This window comes from Aquarana catesbeiana, linkage group LG09 (assembly GCF_042186555.1).
Source record: "Aquarana catesbeiana isolate 2022-GZ linkage group LG09, ASM4218655v1, whole genome shotgun sequence".
NCBI lineage: Eukaryota > Metazoa > Chordata > Amphibia > Anura > Ranidae > Aquarana > Aquarana catesbeiana.
The window spans coordinates 70456485-70477983 of NC_133332.1; the positions used below are offsets into that span (position 1 = coordinate 70456485).

The 21499-nt window shown below is 42.4% G+C and overlaps 1 protein-coding gene across 4 annotated transcripts in view; it reads left to right on the plus strand.

The window, feature by feature from the left end:
* PAK4 (p21 (RAC1) activated kinase 4) overlaps positions 1–21499 on the plus strand; it is a 110732-nt gene that overhangs the window by 61738 nt on the left and 27495 nt on the right. For 3 of the 4 annotated variants that reach the window (XM_073598772.1, XM_073598771.1, XM_073598769.1), the window contains 4 exons: positions 2710–2927; positions 4994–5644; positions 15163–15591; positions 18928–19061. In XM_073598772.1, coding sequence (XP_073454873.1) covers positions 2724–2927; positions 4994–5644; positions 15163–15591; positions 18928–19061 — 1418 coding nt within the window. In that variant the 5' untranslated portion in view covers positions 2710–2723. Of the gene's footprint in view, positions 1–2422; positions 2542–2709; positions 2928–4993; positions 5645–15162; positions 15592–18927; positions 19062–21499 lie in introns of those variants that run through there. The other variant, XM_073598770.1, reaches the window with a different exon arrangement.

Here is a 21499-nt window from a genome sequence, read left to right on the forward strand (position 1 = left end):
TCATGAGAGCAAAGAGGAGAACATGTGAAGTTTTTTTATTTGGCTATAGGTCTGTTTTAATGTGATTTTCTCATACATGCTTAAAACCTGCATATTAAGGGGTCCTTTTAAACTGCAGTGGACTTTTTTTTATAAGAATGTCTGGTAGGTTAATTGCCAACAATGGGGTTGTTTTGCTCACTCCTCCTCCCTTCTGTGATGCTGCAGCCTTCTCATCTCAACTTTCTTATTTACTGGTTACAAAACATACTGGGTTTGATTTTACTAAAACTGGAGAGTGCAAAATCTGGTGCAGCTCTGCATAGAAACCAATCAGCTTCCAAGTTTTAGGCCCCTTTCACAGGGGCTGTCCGATCAGGTCTGCCTGTCAGTTTTTCAGGCGGACCTGATCGAACCATCTAGTCTTTTCTATGGAGCGGCGGATGCCCGCTGACACCTGCTTCCATTCGATCCTGTCCACCAAAAACAGACGAATGGTGGTACTATTCCCATCCGTCTGGCAGATCAGATCGCATGGCATCGGATGGAAACGGTCATATGGTCTGTTTCCCTCTCATTTCCCCGATAGAGGAGAGCCAGACTGAGTTCCTGTCCGCTCTGCAAAGCCGAGAGATCTCCTGCTGAGCAAGCAGATTCTGCTACACAGAGGGGCCCGTGTGAAAGTGGCCTTATTGTCAAAGCTTAAGGCTGGGTTCTCACTAGTGCGACTTGGATGCGGATTTCCCCGCATCCAATTCGCATGTCAGGAGACTGTGACTGGCTCTCAATGGAGCCGGTTCACACAGCTCTGGGACAACTGCAGAGCAATTTGCAGAAGAGTCCTCTGCATCGTCTGGTCCCTTTCAGGTCCGAATCCAGCCAAAAAATTCGGGCCTGATTCATCCCTGAGAACAGGGACACACCGGACCCCTGCTGTGAGCCACTCCGCACAGCAGTGTGAGCCCAACCTAATTGAATAAGCTGAAGTTAGAAGTTGATTTGCTACCATGTGCAGCTGCACCAGATTTTGCGCTCCAGTTTTTGTAAATCAACCCCACTGTGTGTTTCTGTGGCATTCAATCATTTTCTACATGTACATTGTGAGTAAGAAAGAAATTCTGATCGATTTCTGGTTATAACACTTTTATTAATAAAAAAAAAAAAGCCTAAAATGCCGACCCCAAGAATCTTCATACATATTTGGTACCTACAGTTTTGGTTGTGGATGGACCTCCTGAGTTTTCAGCACGCATTAAATTTTACATTGACTACCGCACCCGCCAGTAAAATATATTCCCCTAATGCAAGATCAATGGTGATGTGGCTGGAATTTCCTATTCGGCTGGATTTATTTTAATTCTGGCACGGATGTCCTATGTTCTTACCACCATACTGAGCTCCAATATTGTCGTCTAAAACCAGTAAAATGTAAAACTAGTGGATGAATGACATATTTACCTGTACAGTGCATTGTTTTTTATTTATTTTTTTTTTTGGATGCAAGTTCCTTTGAACAGCATGGGATCCTAGCAAATACAGAGTTGATTGCTTTTGTGTTGTGCATGTTCATGAAATACTAGCATGTACGTCTTTGCTGTTATGTGATCAAACAAAAATTGCATGGTAGATTTATTGTGCCTGAGAATCTCGAGACTTTCCACTGTATGTAGCCAACCAAAAAAAAAAAAAGGGCAGGCTGTCACTTCTGACCTCCACCTAAAAATGCATGACTTGACTTCGCTGTCTTGCTCATCCTCTGCCTTCAGTACCATTGGTGATCCAGAACAATTATTCAGATCAAGTGTTCTGACTTCACTTTCTGCTTATTTATGTATATTTTTGTGGGGTCATTGACTGTTAATTACTGAAGCCAGAAGAGCAACATGATAGCAAGGTGACTAGAATTTCACTAAGAGGTCAGCAAGGGGCATCCAGTTTAGTTCTTTTTCTGGCAAATGTCTTTAAAGAAGACCGCTGGTCCAAACAAAAATGTTTTTAAAGTGGCAGAGCTTTTTAGATCTCTGAAAGTGCTTGTTATCTGTTTCTGAAGCTGGAAAAGCTCCTGTCATGCCAATTAGCTGATCTTGTAAACAAGAACCCTTGACTAATATGTGGTCTATACCGCCTTCTTTCAGATCATCAGAAGTCAGTTGGAGCTCTTTCATGTCTGTGTCCACCCCATCATTAACAGTTGTGATATGTGCAGGAATTTGATTGGCCACAATTTTCAGAACTTGCATTGTGGTTATGTTATGGGCTCAATCCAGATGCAGACAGGGCTTAATGTAGTTCTTTAAAAGCCCTGGTTAAATATGTATCCCATAATCGCTTGAACAGCCTTATGATAAGTATGCAGTGCCAAGACTCTGTGTTCAGGCTTGTTTGCAGAAATTCTGGCTTTTGTTCCCTTCTAAATAATTATGCCTGCTTAGAGCATTATTAAATACAGAAATGTTTCCCCACTGCTGAGCACACTGAGCTTTCCTAAACTGGCAGCACTGTGGGCACATCTGTCTCCCTCGCAGCGCTCTTTTATGCGTGATGGTGGCTTATCTAGCAACGGTATAGCAGTACCAAAGGAGAAAACTGTAAAGCTGAAGTTTTATTTATCTGGTTATTGTACCCTGTAGTGGGGAATTTCCTATCCATAGTATCGCTGTATTTCTAATGTTGTGTTTTTGTACAGTTTTTTTATGTTTCTGATCTTTCATCTCTTTATCACCCAATCAGGTCACCTAGTCACCATGTTCGCTAAGAAGAAGAAGCGTATCGAGATCTCAGCTCCCTCTAATTTTGAGCATCGTGTACACACTGGTTTTGACGAACAGGAGCAGAAATTTACTGGCCTCCCACGACAATGGCAAAGTCTGATCGAGGAGTCGGCCAAAAGACCCAAGCCCCTAATAGACCCAGCATGCATCACAGCCATCCACCGTGGTCCACAAAAGGTGTGTGTGTGTGTGTGTGTGTGTGTGTATATACTAAAGGGTTGCCTTTCAGGGTCTTAGACTGTACCACTAAAGACATTTTTTTTTTTAATTCTACATTTTCAAGAGATAGAATTGTGTGCTGCTTCTAATATTTAAAATAACTAATTACTGAATTTTGAAAGCCTTACTGAATATTGATTGAGGAGAAATGATGGGGTTGGGGGTGTATGTGCTCAAAGCGAGCCTGTTTTGTTCCGTGGGCAAAGTGTAATTTTTCCCAATGAGTTTTACCCATCTATGTTAGTCCTTTCTTTTTTTACATAGTAACATCATTAATCTGGTTGAAAAAAGAAACCAGTCCATCCAGTTCAATCTGTTCAAACAGAGAAAAAAAGAAAACCAACACACACAAGTAGAAAACCTCCATACACCCTATCCAATACCCACAGTTGATGCAGAGGAAGGCAAAAAACCCCAATAAAGCATGATCCAATTTGCTCCATTGGGGAAAACATTCTTCCTGATGCCCCAAGGGGCAATTGGATATTCCCTGGATCAACTTTACCTAATAAATATTAGTATCCAGTTATATTATGTGTATCTAGGAAAGAATCCAGGCCTTTCTTAAAACAATCTAAGTTTGCCAGAACCAGCTCTTGAGGGGGTTTATTCCACATTTTCACAGCTCTTACTATGAAGAAGCTTTCCGTATTTGGAGATTTAGTCTCTTTTGCTCCAGATGCAAAGAGTGCCCCCTTGTCCTTTGTGATGACCTTAAAGTGAATAACTCCAATAACAACTCCAAATAACACCAGGTTCACTATATTGACCACTTATGTATTTATACATGTTGATCATATCCCCCCTTAATCTCCTCTTCTCCAGAGAGAATAAATTCAGTTCCTCTAATCTTTCCTCATAACTGAGCTCCTCCATGCCTCTTATCAGTTTGGTTGCTCTTCTCTGCACTTTCTCCAGTTCCCCAATATCCTTTTTGTGAATTGGTGCCCAAAACTGAACTGCATATTCCAGATGAGGTCTTACTAATGATTTGTACAGGGACAAAATGACATCACTCTCTGGAGACCATACATCTTTTAATTCATGAAAGGATCTTGCTTTGCAGACAGCAGCTTGGCATTGCATGCTATTAGGCTTGTGATCTACCAGGACACCCAGATCCTTCTCTACCATGGATTACCCCAGTTGTACTCCTCCTAGTATGTATGATGCATGCATGTTTTTTTAGCCCCCAAGTTCATAACTTAACATTTATCATTAAACCTCATTTGCCACACAATTACCCAACTAAACAGTGCTAATCCTTGTCTAACCCATTGTCTGTCAGTCTATCACAGTCAGGTTCTGTCAGTAGTCCAAAACAGTGGGCTGCTTCAGAATGCCTCTGTAATGTGCTCAAATGGTGAGACATTAGTGGTTTAATTTGAGCAAAAAGCGTTTAGAGGCTGATGTTCGGCAGAGCCATCGTGTCATCTTATAGTTCTGTTTGAGAAAAGAGCTCAGATTTACCCGACTTTGCTGGAAGTATGTTTGTTACTGAATCACGGGGTATTGTAGCCTTGGCCAATGATTTCTCAGGAGCTCAAAACTTTTAAAAAAGAGTAATAGTAGCTCCCAGATTTCTAAATTTAAAGGTTTCTTTTTAAGATGAGATCATGTGATCAAATGCCTCCAGTGTTTTTTTTTTTTTTTTTCCTCCTAACTTTTTCTCTTATCTGTAAACCAAGTGTGACAGGAGGTTCAAGCTAGCGAGGATCCTTAATTGAATTTACAGTAGGTCCACTTTTATATTCAGTGTAGGGCTGCACAACAGATGTTGAATATCCTATTTTTATGTCAATTTGAGTACTTTTATACTGTATGACTGTGAAATGTTTAATAGCGCTTGCATATGGATGTTTTAAGCAAAAGCTATATAGAAAAGCTATTCTGTAAAAAGGGTCAATAAGTTTTTTGTTTTTCTAGTGGATTTTGTTCTGTGTGAATCACTCGTTGTGGTGGAATCTTATTTAACTTATTTATACTTTTTCAAATGTGTCTGATCTGTAATTTCCATTCCCCAGACGATCGTACGTGGGAACAAGCTGTCCCAAGATGGCTCCTTGGCATGGCTGCTGGATGAGTTTGAGATGATGTCAGTGTGTCGCTCCAACTCCTTACGCAGAGAGTCTCCTCCTTGTCCTCCTAGAGAACAGCGTACTCCTGTGGAAAATGGTGTGAGTGATGGCCGAATGAGACATCCACGTGACAATGGTGGAAGAATGCCAGAGAGGAGCAGGACAGAGCATGGAAGGGATAGGCCAAGGGAAGAACAGAAACCTGCTCCCCAACAACCTCGGGGACAGGAACCAAGCATCAAATACAGGCCTCCACCACCTGACTATCCTAAGCCTTCAGAGAACAGATCTGTCCGCCATAATGAGAGGATGGATGGAAAGCGAGATCGCCACCAAGTGGCAGATGCTGACTACAGTGAACCAGCGGATAGGGTGGTAAGGAGAGAAAAAGAAGAAAGAAGGCCAAAATCTGCTTACACTGGAGGAGGGCAGGGTAGCCCGCAGTCACCTAGGGACAAAAGACCACTTTCGGGGCCTAATATGCAGACCCCAAATAACCAATCTGCTGAGGGAATGGGGAAGCCTACACAACAGGCCGCAAGGCCCTTTAACACTTATCCACGTGCAGACACTGACCCAAACAGGTCAACACAGCAGGTGAGTGGGTTTTACTTGGGAGGGTGTTCATAAATCGTAAAGCATGTCACCCCCGTTAATTCCTCTGGGCTGCAGTGCATGCATCTTTGTTTTGGTTCTGTTAAAGCTGAACTCCGGAAACTATCTGTATTGCATATTTACATTGGTCCAGCTTGGTGCAGTGCAAATATGGATATCTCATACTTGATAGTCCATTGGGGAAGTTGAAAATCACTGTAGTATTCGGCACTACTGCAATCTTCTTGATCCTGCTGGTGTTCTGTGCAAGCAGATTCCCCTCTGCATACGGACTACAGGGGAGGGAGCTTGCTCAGGACTTGCACCTTTCATGGAACGCTCTGTATTTTTTTTTTTTTTTTTTTTTATGTTCTCGGAGTAGATGAGGTGAAAATTGATGTCACCAGCCCTCCTCTCCGCCTATTTCAATCAGGGACTGTCTTGTATTGATTGATTCTACAGGCTTTATATAGCGCCAACAGTTTGCGCAGCGCTTTACAAGAGCAAACAATACAATACTATTCAATACAGTAGGAGTCAGAGGGCCCTGCTCCTAAAATATACAAGGTATTTTATGAATGGCTGCAATGCCGAGCAGGTGACCCCCTGGGGTCAAACAGGAATCTCCTTGCGCAGAACCCAGAAGATCAAGACTATAATATGTAGTAGGGCTAACTACTACAGTGATTTTCAGCTTCCCCAGCGAAGCAGCAGGTATGAAATATGCTACATACATTGTTCAAAGCTGCAATACAGATGGTTTTTATATTTCAGCTGTAATAATTGTGAAGTTGTGTGCTATTTCAATTTGTTAAAACTTTTGTTACCAGAGCTCAGAAAATCTGGGAACCATGTTGCGTTATGTTAAGGAAGTATGATATTTATTTCCTTTAAAGAAAACAATCCCAAAACCATTAAAGTTTTCTCTGTAAAGTGTATGTATGTAGCCAGAGCTTTGTCTTTTTAGTTTTGGATAGAGTAAGTTAAGAGTATTCACTGCGATAAACCTGTTACCTTTCCAAAGCTGCCCATACACTGACTGATCAAGTTTTGGCTGTTTTTGACAAATGGGATGGAATTCAAGTAGGCCTTGTTTGCATTCCACTGCCCAACATGCTTTGATTTGAAAATTGAAGGAGCTTGGCATATAATTCTCGGCCGAACAGTCAATCGGCTGCAGTCACTGTTAAGCAGCACCCACTGTATTCTGACACCCACTGGCTGTGACAATACAATATTCTGTGGGGGATTTGCCCATCTGCCATGTTTAGGGTAGATGGAGAAATGTTCATTTTTTTTTTTTTTTTTTATTTTATTTCATTCAGCTCAGAGACTGAACCAAAAAAATCTATTAAGGCATGGATAGCCCCTTTGGTTGAATGAAAAAATTAATAAATGTATGACCAACCTTAGCAAGAAGATGGTGATCCTGGGATACACCTTTTTACTAAAGGCTCAGCCCTGCCTCTAAAACTAAGCCCCACCCACCTTTGTTCCAACAAGAGTCCCATCGAGGTTCTCCCTTCAAGTCAGTGGTTGTCGAAATACAAGGACTGGAAGCCTCAGCCCCTGACAGCTTCACATAAAACATGGGTGCTTGGAGAGTGACCAGACACTACAGGAGATAGAGGCAGGAGACATGGTACGTGAGAATAATAGAGATCATGGTCATTAAAGCCTTTTTACAGATGATTGCTGTGGCCTGGCCCCGCCCCCTTTCCCCCCTCCTTGGCTAACTGAGTTTGGCAGAAGCCAATGGCGCCGCTGCTGTCTCAGCCATTCAGGAGGAAGAGTCCCGGACGGCCGAGGGACTCATGGGCATTTCTGGATAGAGATGGGGCTAAGGTAAGTATTAGAGGGGCTGAGGGGGGGGAGGCTGCTACATACAGAAGGCTTTTTATCTTGATGCATACAATGCATTAAGATATAAAAAACCTTCTGCCTTTACAATCATTTTAAGACAAACCATTTACCTCTGATGGGTGCTCACAATGATCAGCTTTTATTTATTCATGTAAAACATTTATCCCACAAGAAAAAAAAAACTGTTGCTGTGACTGCGGCTTCAGTTTGTTAGTCTATCTAAATCTGCTAGTACATCTAACACTCCCCTATTCCGAGACCAGGGGTCTCCAAACTGCGGCCCGAGGGCCAGATGTGGCCATTTGCTAGCCTTATCTGACCCTTGGGGGGACTATTCCTCTCAATGATATGAGGCACTTATCTTCCCACTGACACCAACAATGGGGCACCATTTCTTCCACTGATACCAATGATGGGATACTATTCCTCCTCCCAATAGGGGCACTACTCCTCCTCCTACTGACCACCAATCCTGAGCCAATGTTTATTCTCACTGATAGTGGGGGCACTCTAATACAAGAGGTGTGTTAGGCTTCATGTACACCGGACGTTTTTACAACCTCTCCTGAACGATTTAACTTGACAGATAGTAACCGACGGTGTAAGGCTTCATGCACATGAGACGCCGGTGCAAACTCTGCTGAACACGTTTTTAAAAGCTGAAACCGGCGTTTAGAAACGCCTGTTTTGCCGCGTTTAGTGGCGTTTTACCGCGTTCGCGTCTAGAAGCGTTTAGTTAAGATAACAAAGATCCTCCCCAAGCACTTTTCTGCAGCCGAGAATTACATTTTGTGACCCTATTTTGGGGCCCCGTATCTTGGGGCCACTTGGTGCTAGGAACCCCAACTTTGGACATGTTGTAGTGCTAGTTCCACTGTGTTTGCACACCAAAGTTGGGGTTCCTAGCACCAAGTGGCTTTAGATATGGGGCCCCAAATTCGAGTCCCAAAATGTCATTCTCTGCTGCAGAAAAGTGACATTTCCCGACCCGAATTTGAGGCCCTGTATCTCGGGGCTACTTGGTGCTAGGAACCCCAACTTTGAATATGTTGTAGTGCTAGTTCCACTGTGTTTGCACACCAAATTTAGGGTTCCTAGCACCAAGTGGTTAGCTGCAATATATTACATTTTATGGTAGTGGGTAGTCAAGTCAGGTGGTGGTCAGTGGAGGATGCTGGATTATAAAAAGACCAGTAGACTTCCTTCTAAGGCCCCTTTCACAGACCGTATGTCCGTATTTCATCCATCTGTTTTCGGATGAAATACGGACATACATGCATCCCTATGGGATTAACATCCGCTGACACCCGATATCATCCGTCCCCGCTCTTGTCCGATTCTGCAGACAGAGGAAAATCCTATTTTTCTATCCGTCTGCAGAGCGGATCAGATGAACACGGACAGACGGTCCATGTTCATCCGATCCCCCATAGGGGAGAGCGCAGATCTGACAGCGCAGTCCCTGCACAGTGTGCAGGGACCATCCTGTCATCCGCCGGCTCAGCTGGGAAAAACTGAGCGATCCCTCGCTGAGCAGCGGATGTTCACGGGTCGGATCAACACGGATCCGTCCCGTGTGAAAGGGGCCTAAAGCTGAACTTGAAGCAAATGATTAAACACACAGATAAAATACATTTATGAGGGTTGTTTTACTTGCCAAATTCGTTATAATTTCAGTTATGACACCACTTGCTCTGTTTATAGTTATAGATTGTAAAAGGGGTACAGTATTGTCCTTCCTCTTCCCTTACCATTGTTCATTAGACAAGGAAAGAGCATAACGAGACTGATGAGATCATCTCCCTACTCACTCTGCTCTTGCCTCCTGTTGGCATGCTCCTTGTCAGTACTTTTGCATACAACAGACACCGTTTGCCCCAACCTCTCTGTCTGGGGGTTGCTGTACACCGGGGATTGCAAAAGGCTGATACCCAGTCAAGTGTAGGCATTTATTCTAGTTGTATTTAAAATATGCATTTAATGATTTGTTACTGAATACAAATCATTTTTGTACATGAACATACATTATTACCATGATCATTCCCAGAGCAAAGCTGTGGGATGGAACCCAGCAGGTCATCCTATTACAGGCTGCCTGCAGAACTAGGAGAGGGGGCGGATACAAGACAAGGGGAGAAGCGGCTGTCAGCTGCTTTATTGAAATCTATACAGGGAAATCGGTGCTTGTAAACTCGCTGCACCGATCACCCGACTGCCCGGGTATCGGGTCAAGCATCAGAGCATTTTCACGAGTACAAGTACTCGTGCACATGCTCATTATCGAAACTGATAGTAGTATCAGTGCACCCCTAGCCACAATCCCATCCAATCCTTGACGCTGTAGTGCGTCCATCCAGAAGCCTGCCTGCTTAAGGGCTGTGCCCTCTTCATAAGAGCTTCATGGTTCCATCTATAGCCAGCTTCAAGCAGGAAGATTCAAAAAAAGTTTTAGGCAGTTTCATATTGGCATGCAGGGATACATGCTGATGTAAAAATAAGGGGGGGGGGGGGGGTACATTTTAATTGAGACTACACGTACCCCATGTATGGAGACAATGTTGGAATTCCGCTTTAAATATGTTTGTTACTGACACAAGTTACTGCTTATTGGTGCTAATAATTATTATACTTAATTTCTTCTCTCACTTAGCAAAGTTCTATCAGGCTGGTAAGACTGATTGCAAGCAATGCTTAAAATGATAAGCTTGCTTGCTGATATGAGGCCATTTTATAGGGAACTGTAAACATTGCATGGCTTCTTTATCACAATGACTTTCACAAGAACCTCAGTGTGTTCCCACAACCATGATTCAGAATTCAAGTGTCTTTCTGTACCTCTTTCTTACTAATACAGATTTGAATCGAATTGCTGTATGACAGTTCATAAAGCAGAATCAGACATAAAATGCAGAACGGAGTTCCCTCCATACACAAACTGTGTGTTTTTTTTTTTTTTTCCCCCCAATGATTGTAAGCCAGAGGCAGTATCTGCATAGGAGGAAGGCACTGATAGGCTGCTGGCGGGTAAAGCCTCTCTCTAACAGATTCCACCCGGCTGCAGCAGATTCCACCCGGCTGATGTGGCCCAGGACCTCCTGCTCTGGGATGGAGGTTGGCAAGCCCAGATCATGGGTTCCTGACTTCCCATCCCAGTGTGTCAGTGCTGCGAATGGAGCCGGCAGTGGAGGAAGCATGTGGCAGCAGTAGAGAGCAGAGCTAATGCTTCCTGTATAGCGCCAGATCCTGTCACAAGCTGAGTGATACCAAATGCACTCCGCCTGGGACAGTAACAGCCAGCGATACCTGCAGGGTGATACCTGAAGTGAAGATTGTTTTTTTAAAGGCCATATTTTTTTTTTTTTTTATTAAAATCACATAGCAATGGGCATATCTGTTCTAGTTCTGTACTGGTTACTCTGGGCTGCTTTCAAATTGATCAGTGCACCTGGGAGTTACCTGCACTGAGCCATAGACTTCTGTTATTACCTGCGGGTTTGGTGTGCTTTCTGAAAGCGTACAAAACCTCCTGAATGCAGGGGGTTTGGTGCGATTTCAGAAAGTGTACTACGCCTGCAGGAAATAATAGAATTCTATGGCAAAGTGCAGCTAAGCTACAGGTGCACTGCCCAGCATTCGCGGTGCTGGTAAATCACAGCGCATCAGTGTGAAAGCATCCTTGGGCCCTTTCACACGATTGGTCCGATCTGTTCCACCTGTCCCGTTTTTAGTTTTTTTTTTTTTTTTTTTTTCCCAGGCAGACTCATTTGGACCCTCCATTCACCTCCAATCCAATCCACTAAAAAAAGCAGAAGGGGATCCGTCCCCTTCCATCTGGGTGGATCGGTGGGCCCATAGAGTAGAAGGTGTTGTGTCGCTGTCTGCTCTGCATATGCATATTGACCTCAATGCAGAGAATGCATAAAGTTTAAAAAATAATTCAGACTTTAGACACACTTTGCGCTCAATAAAATGAACACTCCTCAGTAAATTATTTGTTAAAATTCTTACCACAGCACTAACAGTTTACACTACAGCTTTAAATGCTGCAAGCTTCTGCTCTCAGTGCTGCTTCCCTGAACTTTCAGTCTTTACATGAAAGTGTTAACAGCTGACATTGCAGTCTTAAGTCAGTCTGTTCGCTTGGAAGAGGGAGGAGCAGGGGAATACCTTGCAATCTTATTCTATGGGGCTGTGTGTTTCTATTGATACACAAGTGTAGGGAAATACAACTCCAATCCCTGCATGCAAGGCTGGTTTCTTAGGATGCTGCAAGTTAAGGAAGCCATCTGAAACCGTATACATGGGCAGCCGTCATGGCTCCATCTTAAAGTGGAACATAGACAAGGATTGAAAGATAAAGAGGCTACATACTCTGAGTAAACCAGCTGCTGAAAGTGCTTAGAAAGTAAAGGTTTAAGACACTTTAAAAATTACTTTCAGGTAAGTAACAATTGTCTAAATGCTTTTACCTTTTAAAGCGCTAAATAAATATGGTACCTGTCATTGGCTACCTTCTCCTGAAAATGCTATTTCTTTGCTTCTACCAGCTTTTTTTTTTTTTTTTTTTTTTTTTTGACTCTTTGAACCTAGAACAAGTGTACAACATTTGAGAGCGGGATCTGCATTCTGCTCTAAGGCCAGTAAATCGGACAGAATTATAGCAATTTGACCTGCATGACAGACAAGCAGCTAACAGGGCAGCTCATGCTTGCAATGTGACCTGCCAGCAAGTTTTGTTCCCAAGTCCACGTGGGTGGAATACAAGCCACATTGAAACTTCATCTGACAAGCACGTGTCTCTGTTTTGAGACCTGAATGCAGAGCTTGTTCATAGAGCTGGGGTCAGCATGACCAAACCAAGCTTGTTAATGAGCAGCGTGAAATCTACTATTTTTATTATTCCTCTGGAAAGGAAAGATAAAGTGGCTTACACTATTCTGTTTGGTTTGTAAAGTCTTCTCTATACCTTGAAGTGTCCAATGGAGAAAAAGGCTTTCTCAGAAAATCTTTTGTCTCTGAAGGTCATTGTGGACCTTGTACAATTTTCTGATCTGTCTTTTCCTACCCACTTATTACTAAATTCTGTAACTGTTATCAAAGGATGTCACATAAAGGATGTCACAGACAGAGTTATGGCTCAGTGGTTATCACTATTGCATTGCCTTGCTTGGGGGTCATACCCCATCAGTGGCAAATATTTGCTTGGTGTTTGCATGTTCTTCCTTTATGCTGGTGCTTCTTCCCGGTAGCCAAAAATAAATACCAAGTGTTTTTTGTACTTGTCTCTGGGGCAAAGTGTGCTAGCTCTTGGTGTTGATAACAAGTCCTGCAATTTACATTAAAAATCCTCGTAACGCTTGAAGTGGTCCTAAAGGAAAAAAAAAAAAAAAATACATACCTGCTCTGTACAATGGCCCTGATCCTCCTCTGGGCTCTCCCCAACCAACCCCCCCCCCCCCCCCTCTGAAAGCCCCCTTAGCGAGCCGCTTACTATGGGGACACTTGTGCACGCTCACTCCCGAGCCCTGCTTTGTGTGTCCATTGACACACCTGACGGGCTCAGCCCTGCCCCCCGCTCCCTCCTTACTGGCTGTGCTTGACAGCAGTGAAAGCCAATGGCCTTCACCGCTGTGCCTGAGCCATTGAGGTAGGAGAGCCGGTAGAGCAGTTGCTAGCATGCACATCACTAAATCGAGATTGGGCTTGCACACAGAAGTTTTTTTTTTTTTTTTTTTTTTTTTTCTTTTTTTCTTTTTTTTTTACCTTTCATGCATAGAATGCATGAAAGGTAAAAAAAAAGCTTCAGCCTTTAGAACCACTTTAAAGCCTTTCCTGCCTGAACCCTTAGCTCTTAAGTTTTCACAACTTTTCATCCTCAGAACCTATAACCCTTAACACATAACCTGATCCTATCACTTAACCCTAAGGTGGACCTATTTAACCTTCCCTTCAACACGTAACCCTACAAGTGTAAAACCTAGCATTGACCTTAAAATTTTTAAACAAGGCACCCTAATCCTTGACCCTAACACAAACATAACATAATCCCTAAAACAGTCTAGGCTTTAATTAGGAAGTATGTTCATTTTGAGAGCCGAGCAATCAAATACCACTGATCGCTCAGTTCTCAGAGCTTCCTGAGCAGATCCTTTTATTGATCCTCCTGGGCCTGAAATTTATGCAACTATTAGGCCCCGTTCACACGTGCGATTAGGGTCATACAGCAGATTCATGGGGTAATAATCACTGGTGTATTTGTACTGTGGCGATATAGTCTGTCTGTACTAATGAATGCCAGGCTGACAGAGGCCGCATTACACAAAATTGCACATGGAGCGATTACCTGTGGTTACATATGCAGCACTGCACGATATGTGGGTGCTATATATATCTAAAGAAAATGACATATATCTTTTTTTATTTTTTTTTTTTTTGGAGACCATATATTCCTGGTGATTGTAATAGGACCTTCTTATTGTGAAATTTTATATTTATGGACCTCTACAACATTATATGTGTAACCAAACAAGATGCAGTGTGAGCTTCTCCTATTCTTTACAGCTGGCGGGGTAGTAGTAGTAGTAGATTTGTGGCCATTAAAGCAGAAATTTAATGTGCATATATACTTTGCTCCCTCTCCACTTAACACGCTTATGAAATGTTTCTTTCCATTTTTCATTACATAACCTATTGATGACCCAGCGATCTCATCAATAGGTAACTGTGCTTCTCTCTGCAATGCAGGCAGGTCATGGCTGCTGTGAGGGGCTTCCTGAAATCTTTAGAGCACCCTGCCTCAGTCTTTTTCTTAAGAGTTCTCAGCCCTGATGCAAGCAGTGGGCAGGATCTTGGGCGCAGTTATACAAAATTCAGGAAACCATGATGAGTGGATGTCGGTCTGGATGAGTAGGTGTTTTTAGGCAAGCTGAAATCTCATGAAGATGCTGAGTGCTCCATGATTGAAAGAACTGAAGTACAATGAATTAAAGGGGCAGGTCAGGGACATTTCAGCTGTGGAGGAAATGGTTAGATCATGGGTGCTCAACCTGTGACCCAACTGTTGTGGACATACAAGTCCCATGAGGCATTGCAAGGCTGACAGGTACAAGCATGACTCCCAAAGGCAGAAGCATGATGGGACTTGTAGTTTCGCAACATCTGGAGGACCACAGGTTGAGCACCCATGGGATCTCCAAACTACGGCCCTCACAGGTTGAGCACCCATGGGATCTCCAAACTACGGCCCTCCAGCGGAACTACATGTCCCCTGAGGCATTGTAAAACTCTGACATTCACAAACATGACTAGGCATGATGGGAATTGTAGATCCTGAAAAACTGGAGGACCATAGTTTGGAGACCCCTGGGTTAGATGATGCTAAGTGTGCTCCAGGCAGGAAATGAGGCGGGCTCCATTAGACTTGTTGCAGCTTCTATGCACATTGTGAGAAGCTCACAGTGTGCAGTGAAATCAGAGTAAGCAATTTCAGTACAGGAGAGCGGCCTATACAACTGTACAAGACTGAAGGATAGATTGGCTTTCAGCTTTAATGACTAGTTTTTATTGCCATAAAAGCAGTTTTTGTGCTGTTTTTTTTTTTTTTTTTTTTTTTTCATGCTGAATATATTAATTTTGATTATTCTTTTTTTTTTCCCTAGATCCAGGATTCCCGTTCCACTGTACCACTTGACCCTAAAAACCCTGCAAACAGAGGCTCTTCTCGGCCACAGCCAGGCCAGGCCAAGCCTAAGCCTCCAGAGAAACCATCTCAAGCCAGCCTCTCCCAGCACAGCTCTGACCCACAACTTTCTCGCCCACCACAGCAACCACAGCAGCCGAAGCACCCTGCACAGCCTCGATCGCCACAGAGGGAGCCTCAGCGGGTGTCACATGAGCAGTTCAGAGCAGCACTGCAGATGGTGGTGGACCCTGGAGATCCCAGGTCTTATCTGGATAACTTCATCAAAATTGGGGAGGGCTCCACAGGGATTGTTTGTATTGCAACTATCAGGAGTTCTGGGAAACTTGTTGCTGTCAAGAAGATGGATCTGCGCAAGCAGCAGAGGAGGGAGCTTCTGTTTAATGAGGTAAGTCTTTAGACTTTTTACCACTTCCAGTGCCATTATGTAATACGACTTGGTTGCGTTTTGGATTTGGTTTGCATGTGGACCAGGCCTTAATGTACAGTTAGGAGCCTGTTTATACAAAGAATGAATTTGCTTCCTAGTCAAGATAATAAAGATAAATCTTGCATAATATCAGGTTATGTGTACTTGTGTGGGGTTTTTTGGGGTTTTTTTTTTTTTTTGTTTTTTAGGTGCAAAGGTTTCAGTATAGATAGATCAGATACCAGCAGAATTGCAATTTTGAGTACTTTTTGGAATGGAGGAAGGTTATAATATTGAACTTCACTGTGTACTGGTGCTAACTTGAGTCCACACGGCACAGAGGAAGGACTGACTTCATTCATGTCTCAGGCCCAGAACTTTGTGTAGTGTTTTTTTTTTTACTATTTTGAACCTTTGGTCAGGAATAAAACTGGATTTTAGGCACCGATTGATATGAATAATTAATTTTGTAGAAGGATGTTAGAATTACATTGTTTTGGGTGCTGCTCAAGACAACAGTGACACCTGGTGTATTTGTTTAGAACTGCACTGGAAAGCTTTTTTACGTTATAGTAATAGTGTGTGTGTACTGGCCGTTGCAATGAATGAACGCTGAAGTTTAACATCTAACATTTTTCCATCTCCTGAACACGCAAATGATTTTTTATTTCTGCCTTTAAACACCTGTAATCGCCTATGTGGGGATGGACACACAGGCTAATATAGAGGGGAGTTTAGAGACAGGGAAAAAAAAAAACATAAAACACCTCTAACACAGTGTTTTTAATAGCCTGTGTGCATTAGGTCTGACATTGAGGAAAAATCCAACATTTGGTGCAGGATGTAGGGGGGATCTTCCATTGGGGACAACTGTCTAAAAGAGCATTTTCCTTAATCTTTGAAAGATTTCCTCTCATCTTCCCAATAGGACATAATGGAAAAAACAAGACCGGTGTATTCTTCCCTGAAAAAAGCACTGCTATATTTTGTAGGACAGGTTTACTTTAAGGCCCCATTCACACCTCAGAATTTTGTAGCTTGAAGCTCGAAGCTCCAAAACGGTGGAAAAGAAAAAACATCTATTCTCTATGTAGATGGTTCACATCTCCAATACAAGCCACTTAAAGCCAAATGCCTGGAGCTTTTTTTGTAGCTCTAATTGGTGCATTTTTTTGAAGCGCTTTTTTGTTCCTTAGAAATGCATGGAAACACTTGATTTGAGCATTTGAGTTTTTTGTGAGTTTTTTTTTTATTTAACAGTCTCTCTGCTCAAATGCAATAATTAAATGAAAATAATAAATGATGCATAAATAAACCCTAACCCCAACCCTTAAAGGATAAGTTCACCTTTCACCCATATTCAGGGTGTAACATGTTATAAAAGGACTGGCCCCCACACCTCCCCAATCCCCGATCTGACCGCTAGCGGGAATCCCTCCCCCCAGTTGTCACAATGTCAAAAAAAAAAAACGTGGCCAATCGGGGCTCCGGCCACATCATACTCATTCACAATATCCTGTGAATGGAAAACTACAAGGTCCGGCAGCCTTTGCAGCTATCGGCTTGTAGTTCACAATGAACTACAGCGCCGTGGTAGTTCATTCTCTATTTTTTTTTCCTGTCAGATTAAATTTGCTTGCCTGTATGGGATGTATAGGGACACACAGATATACTGTTCGCTGGTGCAATGCTTTACCGGTTCCAAAAAAAATAACAATGCACATTTTTTTTTACCTGCAAAAAAAGGTTTTATTTTTTTCTAAAAAGTGAACTTATCCTTTAACCCTAAATATTAACCCCTAATGCTAATTCTAACCCAAATATTAAACCCAAACACTAATATTATCCACCAAACCTAATCCTAAACCCTAACCTAACAAAATAAATAATAAAAAAAAATAACCCTTAACCCCTTACAAAAAAACTTAAAAGTAGTAAATAAATAGTCAATAAAAGATGTTGAAAGAGCTAAAAAAACAGCAACTAGAGGTGCACCAAATGGAAATGTTGGTACCGAAAATGCAGGATGCACTTGGCCGAAAACCGAAAATGAAAGTTTTTGAAAAATCTATCTCTTTTTTTATATATATAACTGTATTTAATGCAACTTTTTAATTAATATCATGAATAATGAATATGAATTTATTGTTGGCCATTATTGGCAACTTTTGCGCAAGAAAAGCTCAAGAAAAATGTATCCCTTTAAATTCTATTTATAGATATATCTTCACTGGTCCTTTGCGCTTCCATTGTGGTGTTAAAAATCCTGCTTGCTGCATTTTTGGTCAGTTAAAAAAAGGCCCAAAAATGCACCTTTCTGTTGAAATGCATTGAAAACACAGCAAGAACACATAACGCACCTGTTATGTTTTTGATGCAGCATTGAGTCCCATGACCTATGAAAAACAAACCATAAGCACAGTAAATATCGCAGCGGAATTGCAGCAAAATCGCATGCGTTTTCGGCACCATTATCAGCATCTTTTTCTCTTACCGGCAAAATGCCCAAAAAAAAAAAAACATTTTTGGCTGAAAAAATTTTGGTGCATCTCTATTGGCAACTAATGATAAAACAGATGATGATTTTTCTCTATTGGCTAATTAAAAAACGCCAAAGCTCAAGAAAGCTGTACACAAACACTTAAAAATGCACATACAAACGCCCAAAAAATGCTCAAAAACACGACGCTAAGGCTTAATGTACACGGGACGTTTTTACAACCTCTCCTGAACGATTTAACTTGACAGATAAAAACCCACATTTAAAATATCCATTTTGCCACGTTTGCGTGCTGCGTTTAGCCATGTTGCGTTTTTAAAGCGTTTGAAAAAAAACGCTTGCGGCTAAATGCGGTACCGGCGTTTGGCGTTGGAAACTTCTGCGTCTGAACTCCATTTTTTTGCCTTCAAAGAAAAGCCTCTAAATTCAGCTGCCTAAAAACGACATTAAACCAACCTGTGTACATGTACGCATAAGATAACATTGGATGAGTTCAGGGGCAGCTGAAAAAAAGCATCGAACTGCCTCTGAACGTCTGTTTACCAGCAGCAGTGTACATGAGGCCTTAGGTGTGAATGAAGCCTAATAAATAGGTAAAGAGTGATTGCAAGAGAGTGTGTTTATGTATTATTCTAACTGTATGTTATGTATTTTCAGTTCATTTTATGTTTTGTTTGTCGTGTTTTCAGGCTTGTTGTCCATTTGTTTACCTAAAACATACCCATTTGTTAGTAAATATGTAAAAACTGGTTCCTTTGTTAATGGCTAAATACTGTATGTGAAATATCAGTTAACAATGTTTCTGTTCTCCGCAGGTGGTGATAATGCGGGATTACCAGCATGAAAATGTGGTGGAGATGTACAACAGCTACTTGGTGGGGGATGAGCTGTGGGTAGTTATGGAGTTCCTGGAAGGGGGGGCCCTCACTGACATTGTCACACACACCAGGTGAGGCCTTCAGCACAGTAACAGAATGTGGTGTAATGTAGTCCTCCTTTTTTTTTTTCTTCTAATTATTTATACTAATTGTAATTCTATTCTAATTATTTACTTGATTTATTTTGGTAAAAATTACTGTTTTCCTGTATGTAAAACAGCTTTTCAGACTATATAAAAGTATTCACATTAGTTCCTAAAGTGCCTACTACAGTTTATACAAAATAACTAAAGTCTTACTAAAATATACTGTGTAGTAGAGATGTGTTGGCATCTCTACTACCTTGGCTATATGGTGCCTATTAGGGTTGTACCGATACTAGTATCGGTATCGGCACCGATACTGAGCATTTGCCCAAGTACTTGTACTCGGGCAAATGCTCCCGATGCTTCCACCGATACCTGGAAGTCAGCTGTGATCGGCGCGTGGGGGAGTTACAAGATTCTCCCCCAGCAGCTTTCAGCTGCTTTAGTGACATACAGCGGTGATCGCTCACCGCTGACTGTCACTGCATCCTCCTCCATGCCCCCTCCGTTTCTCTCTCCTCTTCTGTCCCCCTCCGCTGTCCCCTCTGTTCCTCTTTCATTCTCTGTGCCTCTCCGCTGTCCCCTCCGTTCCTCTTTCATTATCTGTGCCTCTCCTGTCCCCTCCGTTCCTCTCTCCTTTTCTGTCCCCCTCCGCTGTCCCCTCCGTTCTGCTGTGCCTCTCCGCTGTCCCCTCCGTTGTCCCCTCCGTTGTCCCCTCCGTTCCCCTCTCCTTCTCTCTCCCCCTCCGTTCCACCATCCCCCTCCTCCTTCCTTTGTGAATAGACAGAGTCAGCTGACTCTGTCCATTCACATAACTGAAACATTGTAATCTCCTGTGATTACAATGTGTCAGTTTATGAATAGAGAGGAGCCGCTGTCTTCTCTCCATTCATTCTCAGTGCAGCTGAGGCTGCAGAGAAAGGGACTGAGGAATCTCTATCCTCTGTCTCTTTCTCTGTCTCAAGGGGGAGATATCGGAGGTCTGTTAAGACCCCTGATATCTCACCAAAGCCCCCCAACAGGGCTGATTAAAAAAAAACCAAACAAAAAAAAAAAACACATATTGCAATAAAGAATAAAAAAAAAATGATTGTATAAAATAAAAATTGTAAATAAAAAAAAAAAAACACACGCACATACAACGTTCACCCCCCCCCCCCCCCCCCAAAAAAAAGCACTGTTTAAAAAAAAAAAACACTGTCACGTGACATTAAAAAAAAAGTATCGGTAATCGGTATCGGCGAGTACTTGAAAAAAGTATCGGTACTTGTACTCGGTCCTAAAAAAGTGGTATCGGGACAACCCTAGTGCCTATGTTGCTGTGTACCCACCCTATCACGGTGGCCTCTTTATGCATTGTGGTATGGACTTGTTGATGCAAATTACACTCTTTACTGGTTCTGTTTTTGAACAGAGCAACAATGTTCACACCATCAACTGGAAACACTGAATGTCTTATTAAATATTTCAAAGATAAATAGAATGCTTTTAAAAAAAAAAAACATAAATCGATGTGGCGCTACAATACACTTCGCTTCATAGTGGTCAAATATGGCGTTTTCAATATTGCAATGTGCAAATAAATATGCAAAACTAATCAGAGCCAATCCGGTACTATAATGCACCTCCCCTTCTTAATACTATCCCCACTACACACGTTTAGGACATATTCATTTTACATACATTGTTGTTATAAAAATGACCATGCAGGGTTTACTACTGCTTTAACGCTAAATTATATGTAAACCCTAAGAAAGAACTTCTCTTATTTGCACCTTTTTTTGCTCTGTTTATTTGGTCTTTCCACTTACTTAAGTTGCCCTCTTCCCTAAAATGTTATATAAAAGTACCTGTGTGGAAAAAAATTGAACTTCCTTCTGCAGTGGGTAGATGAGGGTAACGCCATCCTTCCTGATCTCAGAACTTCCTTCTGCAGTGGGGAGATGAGGGTAACGCCACCCTTCCTGATCTCAGAACTTCCTTCTGCAGTGGGGAGATGAGGGTAACACCATCCTTCCTGATCTCAGAACTTCCTTCTGCAGTGGGGAGATGAGGGTAACGCCACCCTTCCTGATCTCAGAACTTCCTTCTGCAGTGGGGAGATGAGGGTAACGCCATCCTTCCTGATCTCAGAACTTCCTTCTGCAGTGGGGAGATGAGGGTAACGCCATCCTTCCTGATCTCAGAACTTCCTTCTGCAGTGGGGAGATGAGGGTAACACCATCCTTCCTGATCTCAGAACTTCCTTCTGTAGTGGGTAGATGAGGGTAACGCAATCCTTCCTGATCTCAGAACTTCCTTCTGTAGTGGGTAGATGAGGGTAACGCCATCCTTCCTGATCTCAGAACTTCCTTCTGCAGTGGGGAGATGAGGGTAACACCATCCTTCCTGATCTCAGAACTTCCTTCTGTAGTGGGTAGATG